This window comes from Zingiber officinale, chromosome 9B (assembly GCF_018446385.1).
Source record: "Zingiber officinale cultivar Zhangliang chromosome 9B, Zo_v1.1, whole genome shotgun sequence".
NCBI classification, from domain to species: Eukaryota; Viridiplantae; Streptophyta; class Magnoliopsida; order Zingiberales; family Zingiberaceae; genus Zingiber; species Zingiber officinale.
Genome location: NC_056003.1, coordinates 13,246,525 through 13,254,350, shown reverse-complemented (window position 1 = coordinate 13,254,350; position 7,826 = coordinate 13,246,525). Strand labels below are relative to the sequence as shown.

The following is a 7,826-nucleotide window of genomic DNA, read 5'->3' as shown; positions in this document are numbered from 1 at the left end:
CTCTTGGGATATTTTTCGGTTTCAATCTGCTGCTGTGTGCAATTGTCTGCAATTTAGCGAAACGTCTATTTAATTTTCACATTTGCCAAAACTTCTCATTTTTTCTATTACAAATTTCGCTCCAAAGTTGTATGAAAATAAAATTGTTATAATTTTGTCATCTAAACTTTTACTGAGTGCTATTTTGTAAAAAGTAAATTAATAAATAATACGAGGTTTTATTAGCAAATTGAGTCTCCGCTGATTATTTCCATTTTCTCCTCCTCCTCTTCTCAAGAGTCTCCGCTCTGCCGCCGCCATGGCGTTCCACGGCCGCATCCCACTCGAGCTCTCCTACACCGTGAACCACCTTGGCGATGATCCTGCGGCCATAGGATCCATGGATTCACTCTCAGGCACGGCGGAGCACGCGCTCGCCGCGAAGTCGTTCGCCCTGGTCGGCGAAGGGGCTAATTCGTCCTGGCTCCACGACGGAGGATTCCTCCACCTCCAGTCCCCCTCAGAGCCTTCCCCTTCGCCACGGGAAGGCCGCTTCGTCGGAGGAGTAGGAGGGCAGTGGTTGCCGAGTTTTCCCCTGGTGCGAGGCCGGGACGAGGGCTACGCCGGCGATCTCCACGCGGCGGAGGAACCAGAAGCGAGTGGCGGCGGGGAGGCGGGGGTGGCCATGTGGAAGAGCGCGAGGCACAAGTCAGAGATACTAGCGCACCCGTTGTACGAGCAGCTGCTGGCGGCGCACATCGCGTGCTTGAGAGTGGCGACGCCGGTGGACCAGCTGCCGAGGATCGACGCGCAGCTCGCCCAGACGCGGCACGTCTTCGGGAAATACTCTGCGCTCGGAGCACAAATGCTCGCCGACGACAAGGAACTCGATCAATTTATGGTAAACAAAAAAAAATTTCAACACCAAGAACTCGACTCATCATCTCCCCTCATCGATTCTACCTTCTACTTCATACAAAATCTGTTTCTCTATCTCAAAAAATTGGTACTTCAAACTCTTGCTCTTGATTTCTATATGGTATCTGAGTTCAGAAAAATCTCCTAAGACAGTAAACTGCGTATCCAGATAAAGTTCTTGCCCTTCATGTTTGGCTTTGGATTCTCTCTATCTCTATTTTGAGCCAAACGGGAAAAGCTCCTTTCTTTTCTTCGACAGACACTTCAAAGGAACACAAAGCAGCAAATTTTGATGTTCATCAACTCTTTTTTCATTTGATCAGGATAAATTTCAGTCCGCTTCTGTTCATCAACTCTTCATGATCTACTCTTCTTTAGGCACAATATGTCTTGCTGCTCCGTTCCTTCAAAGATCAACTGCAGCAGCATGTTCGTGTGGACGCAATGGAGGCAGTGATGGCCTGCTGGGAGCTCGAACAGTCACTGCAAAGCCTAACAGGTCAATTGTTTGAACTAACAGAGCAACTGTGTTGGGGAGATTGATGATGAGTACTATGGCTGCAGGTGTCTCTCCTGGCGAAGGCACCGGTGCGACCATGTCAGACGATGACGACGAGGAGGACCAGGAAGACAATGAACCGACCTTGTTCGGCAGATTCATGGATGGATCAGAGAGCATGGGGTTCGGCCCGCTTGTGCCGACGGAGAGCGAGAGGAGCTTGATGGAACGAGTGAGGCAGGAGCTAAAGCTAGAACTGAAACAGGTACAAAGATGCAACGTATACTTTCTTTTATGTATGGATCCTAATGGAATGGAACCTCATGGCTCTGAAGGGGTACAAGGAGAAGCTTGTAGATGTCAGAGAGGAAATTCTCCGAAAAAGAAGAGCTGGGAAGCTCCCAGGCGATACCACTTCTACCTTGAAGGCCTGGTGGCAGTCCCACTCCCAGTGGCCATACCCAACGGTGAGTTTCATGGATCGTAATGAACATCAATAGCCTGTGACTTCATCGGCATTGGCTGATAGGAGGAAGACAAAGCACGGCTGGTGCAAGAAACGGCGCTGCAGCTAAAGCAAATCAACAACTGGTTCATCAACCAAAGGAAAAGGAACTGGCACAGCAATCCACCACCATCGTCGTCGTCATCTAGTGTAGCAAAGAGCAAGAGGAAGAGGTACTAGAAGCAATTGAGCATCATGTTTTGTTAGTTTGTTTTTGTTTCTGTTTCTGATGAGAGTTTTTTCTTCTATGAATGAAGCAATGCAGGTGATAAAACACAAGTTTGAAAGGCAATTGGTAGGGCCGTGGATCAGCAATCCAAGGAACCCTCAAAATCTTGAGTCTGAGAAGGTTGTCTGAAGGATCGTGTATAGTTTGTTCTTCCTTTTTCCCGTGAGTGTTCTTCCATTTCAGTTATGAGGGTTTGAAAATTGCTATATAATTGTAATAAACAAATAAATATGAAAATATTTACTAAGTTGCATCTCAACACTTCTCTTGTATGTCGGATCCAATCACAAATTTCTTGTCATGACCCGATCCGTTTTGTTTAAACCATCCATTCGTGCTAGTTATAAATTTCTCTACTTCTACATTCTTCTTCGATCCGCAACGGAACTGCCACTCCGCCTCTCAACATGGCGGAGGTGAAGGATCATCGGACTATGTCGAGTCAAGCATCCGGAGCCATAATCGGTGACGATCACCGCTCCGCCGCAACCAAGGCTATTCTCTTCTGGGGCCCAGCGCTCCTCCCACCCCCTAGACCGAGACGCATTCTTGTCCCTCTGCGGGAACACCCCAAATCAGTTCAAGATTTTAGTTTACCAACCCAAGGCAGAGGAGGAGGACAGATCTGGCTTCTTCATCATTGATCCTGTTTGACCTCGAGAAGACTTTGAACTAGAAATAAAGGACGTAGAACGATCCTTTGTGTCAAAAAAGGAAAGTAGAGAAAAAAAAACGACAGCAATTAGGCTAAGAAGAAGTTCTTAAGTCAAACAAATGATTGGAGAAGATGAAATACAAAAACTAGTAGAAATAAATAGTGAGCTATGAGTGAATACTAATACCTCGTGTAGTGTACTTGTGCTTTTAGGAAGAGTCCTTTATATAATGTTAATTTTCCTCTATGTATGAATATCGATATAGTTCCCCAAAAAAGGATCGACCATTATAATATTTTGACATCTTTCTGAAAATGTACCAATCGCTTCTAAGAGTAGAAACTTTCATCGTAAATACCGCACAAGGAATATTCTTTTGTTTCTCTAACAACCGTTATACAAAATGTCGAAAGGAAATATTAGACCATTGGATTGATGGACCATTAATACACTTTATTGGCATGCAGACAGACCGAGTACCCTTTTAACCCGATTGGATATAGTTTGCAGACATGGTCGAGTCGGATTAAAGATTGATGTCACTCTCAAAGACTCGACCTCCACTCGGCCAAAGAATCCGATCAGGCTGCATGTCTAGCATCTCTGATCGGATTGTAGGTTCGATCGGTTTTCGCTCTGCAAAAAAGAATCCGGTCGGGTTGCACGTCTAATGATCTTGTCCGGAATCCGAGTCAGATAAAGGCCGACAAAGATGACGTTGGTGTTGATGGAGAGGCGACTTTCACGCACTCGATGTATGCATGTCCAAAAGCAAACCCCCACGTGGAACTCTCTGATCTATAGTATGCGGACTGGTAGTACCTGTTAGACTGTATACTAAAAGCCTAGCTTTTGGTATGAACATTTATCTAGACATAAGAATCACATTGGTCAAATATCTACATTTATGATAAATGTAGTTGCTCAATTAATTTATATTGTAGATAACATGGTGTGTGGTGTCACATACAGAAGATCATGTTATCGGTTCCTTATAAATTATAAACAGTGGCTCACGACCATGATAGAAAGGAACAAACCATTTGAAGGTCGTAGTGTAATTAGGTGTTAGTTTATCTTAACTATATAATTACACTAGTACACTTAGAGTGTATTGAGTAGGACCATTTGAGGTCGTTTCTTTTATACTGACTTTATAAAGAAACAAAGACCTCGGTTATTATGGAAGTGTGTGCTCTTAATCCTAATATAATAACAAGCACATATATTTGATATTTATTTCTTTAATTTATCAATGGGTGAGATTTAGTTCGATGAATCAATAAGCTCGATAAGTTGGGAAATGATATCACTTATAGTGTGTGTTGTTGATTATAGAAGGAAGCGTGTCCTAGTAATCTAGGTTGAGAATGTCCCAAGAGGAGCTCATAAGGATTGTCATGTTAAACCTGCAGGTGGACTTAGTCCGACATGGCGATGAAGTTGAGTGGTACTACTCTTGGAGCTAGATATTAATTAAGTGAGTTGTCGATAACTTACTTAATTAGTGGACATTGTTATCTTAAATACAGGAGACTAACACACTCATAATAAGAAGGAGCCCAAATGTAATTTGAGATTGGTGCGATGGTTCAATAATAGTTCTCTAGTGGAATGAATTATTATTGATAAAATTAAGTTATGTGTTCGAGGCGAACACGTAATTTTATCGGAGACCAAACCAATTCCTCCTCTCGGTCCCTATCGTAGCCTCTTAATTATAGAGTACTATACCCACCTATACCCACCTTCTTACCCATCCTATAGGGGCCGCCAAGCTAGCTTGGAGACCAAGCTAAGGCCGGCCATGGGTATGTTCATGGGTGAATTCATGTGGCCGTCCTATTAAAATAAAAGGAATTTTAATTTTAAAATTTTTCTTATGTGGATAATATAATTTAAAAGAGAGTTTAAAAATTTAAATCCTTCCTTTTATAAGATTCTACAAAGATTAAGAGAAGAGTTAAAATCTCTTTCCTTATTTGTAGATTAAAAGGTTGATTTTAATTTTGGTAAAACTTTCCTTTTAATTATATTCATGATTTAAAGAAAGTTTAAAAATTAAAAATTCTCTTTTATTAGTTTCTATAAAAGATTAAGAAAAGATTTAATATCTTTCCTTATTTGTAGATTGAAAGGAGATTTTAATTTTTAGAGATAACTTTCCTTTTGAAAATTATCCACATGTTTAAAGAAAGATTTTAATTTATAAAATTTCTTTTATTAACCAATCATGAAGGATTAAAATTATTGGAGAAATTTTATAAATTTCTAGAAACAAATTAGGAAGTTTTAATTTTGTTTTAATTAAAACTCTCCTTGTTTTGAGGAGAAGAGTGGTCGGCCATTATAATTTGAAAAGAGAAAATTATTTTAATTAAATAAATTTTCCTTTTCAATGGCAAAAAATTAAGGAAGTTTTTATTAAATTTTCCTTATTTGCCAAGATCAAGGATTATAAAAGAGGGGTAGAGGAGGCTTCAATGCTAACGACTCTATTCTATTTTTCCTCTCTTTTCTCCTTGGGTGTAGCCGGCCCTTTCTTTCCTCTCCTCTCCTTTGTGTGGCGAAACCTTCTCATGGTGGAGATAGCTTTGGTGGCGGATCTAAGAAGGAGAAGAAGGAGAAGCCTCTTTTCTAGCATCCCTTGGAGCATGGTGGTGGTGGTCGAACCTCTTCATCCTAGGAGAAGTTTTGATGGCCGAAACTTGTAAGGAAGAAGAAGGTGCTTGGTGGTTCTTATCTCGGAAGATCGTTGCCCACACAACGTCCGAGGTTAGAAGAGGAATACGGTAGAAGATCAAGAGGTCTTTCTAAAAGGTATAACTAGTAATTTTTGTTTCCGCATCATACTAGTTATTTTTGGAAATAATACTAAATACAAGAGGCATACGATTCTAGAGTTTCGAATTTGTTTTCGATATAGTGTTCTTTTGTTTTTCTTTCCCTTGTGATTTGATTGTTCTTTTCGGTTAACCTAAAGTTATTTTAGGAAATTAAATATTAGCTTTCCATAAAAGGTTTTGTCTAGTCGGTGGTGGTTGCTCCCATATCCAAGAAGGCCATGTGCCTCGCCACGTCAGTACTGGGAACAAATTATGGAAATTAATATTTAATGGAATTAATAACTTAAGGTGATTTGGGTCGAACATGTTAAGTTTCGCAGGAGACCCAAGTCAAAACCTAAAAGAACGAATAGATTAAGTTTTGGATCAAACGTGTTAAGTTCCGCAGACGATCCAAAATTTAATTTAAAAGAACACATGGTAGCTAGGAAAAGGTTCAAACCTTTGTACGAAATTTTTGTACAGTGGAACCTCTAGGTTTTCCGAGTAGCAACCAACAATTGGTATCAGAGCTAGGGTTTTGCCTCTGTGTATTTGGTATTAGTTAATTATGCACATGTCATACATAATTTAGACAGGTTAATAGTAGGATGTGCTAACTTTATGGATGCAGGATCCAACTATTATGGCTTATAGTTATTATGTGTGTGATTGGACCCTTGGACATGTCAAGGGCATTTTATTGTGTGTGCATGATTGTATTATAAAATACAGCAGGAGCTGTATTTAGTTTTATTAGGATTTTACTTTTGATCTAGTTACATGTACATTTCTTTTATGGAATATAGGATCGATGAATGTAAATTTTGTTTTATGTTCGATCTGGTTTACATGTACATTCCTTAAAGGAATATAGGATTGAAAAATGTAAAATTCTATTTATGTCGCGGATCGAATCTTGCAAAGGCGTGGAACCTTTTGAGGACCAGAGGTGCAGCGGAACAAGGAGCAAGATGGATGCGACAACTAGACCCGGTGGCGGTGGCCAAAGATGGCAGCAGCTAGGGTTGGCGACACACGGAGGACAGCAATAGATAAAAGCCATAATAGTTGAAAATTAGTTTTTCTATTTATTGCTTTTTATGCTGTGTTGTGTGTGCTTGTTAGTATGCATGTTAGGTAGACTAGCATAGTTAAAATTCCTCATTTATAAATAACTAAGTGGGAGAGGGATTTTTAAGTAAATCCCATGGTCTCCATTACTAGTTTGTAAGTGATGCAAACAAGCTTGCGCGTTGGCTCTGAGTGCCTTCCTCCATAATGGATGAGCTTGTTTGTGGATCACTAGAACAGACTTCCATTTTTGGATGACTATAGGAAGTTAATTAAGAGCGTGTGATCTTCCCCAACGGAAGGGGCATAATCTTATTAATGGACTTAGTGTCAAGTAATGGTATACACTTAGACACATCTAACAGTATCCTCCCCATCGGAGTCACTGCTATTATTTGTGTGACCAAATGATACCAACTATTAATTTTATTTGTCAAAAAGTTAGGTTGACAAGATAATAAAATTAATGGGTTAAAACCCTCCTTTTACAAATGTTGAATTTGTATACGTCCACACTAACGTGGCATGCAAAATTCACGGTGTTTGAGGTGTTGGTGAATTTAAATAATATTGTTTGAGGAATCAATGTTATTTTAAATTCAAAAGTTTTGACCAAATATTTGATCAAAGACAGATCAACTATTAATTTTATTCGTCATAAAGTAAAGTTGACGAGATAATAAAATTAATGGATAAAATCTCCTCTTTGATTTTTTATACGTCCACACTATCGTGGCATACAAAATTCATGGGGATTTTAAAGAATTGATCTTGACCAAATATTTTTGTGATTCTTAGGATTTAAAATGTTTGTCAATCCCCTAGTTGTTATACTATAGAAAAGACTTAGTAGTCCCAATTGTAATGATTGGAAATAGGACTTGGACATTAAGGTAGACTGTCTTCTTAGAACTAAGAACAATATAGGTGTATTTAATTCATTAGTTGAGTGGTGTTATCTACCAGAACCTGTAGTGTAGATACAGATGCCATCAATCATGTCCGCAATTCATTGCAGGGTTCCAGGAAACCCGACAACTAAATGAAAATTAAAACACCGTCCACATGGGCACTACTGTAAAAATGGTAGCTGTTGCAGTGGGAGATGTTTATCTTTTGATAAGAATAAAACATGGATTTT

General features: G+C 39.6%; 1 protein-coding gene across 2 annotated transcripts; it reads left to right on the top strand.

Moving 5' to 3' along the window:
- Nucleotides 1-222: 222 nt before the first annotated feature.
- Nucleotides 223-2,389, top strand: LOC122024747 (homeobox protein knotted-1-like 13). Of its 2 annotated transcripts, none has more exons than XM_042583435.1 (6): nt 223-880; nt 1,276-1,396; nt 1,462-1,661; nt 1,732-1,863; nt 1,926-2,074; nt 2,167-2,389. In XM_042583435.1, exons 1-6 carry the CDS (start codon nt 299-301, stop codon nt 2,168-2,170), a joined length of 1,188 nt encoding a protein of 395 aa, XP_042439369.1. In that variant the 5' UTR covers nt 223-298; the 3' UTR covers nt 2,171-2,389. The 2 variants fall into 2 exon arrangements, with proteins under 2 accessions (XP_042439369.1, XP_042439368.1); XM_042583434.1 differs by having other exon boundaries at nt 224-880; nt 2,159-2,389.
- Nucleotides 2,390-7,826: the final 5,437 nt, after the last annotated feature.

Bases quoted from the DNA above. Each gene is read 5' to 3' on its own strand.
- LOC122024747 (XM_042583434.1), top strand. From the start codon at position 299: ATGGCGTTCCACGGCCGCATCCCACTCGAGCTCTCCTACACCGTGAAC. The intron at 1,397-1,461 runs GTCAATTGTTTG...CTATGGCTGCAG, and splicing joins GTCACTGCAAAGCCTAACAG to GTGTCTCTCCTGGCGAAGGC. The intron at 2,075-2,158 runs GTACTAGAAGCA...CTATGAATGAAG, and splicing joins GCAAAGAGCAAGAGGAAGAG to CAATGCAGGTGATAAAACAC.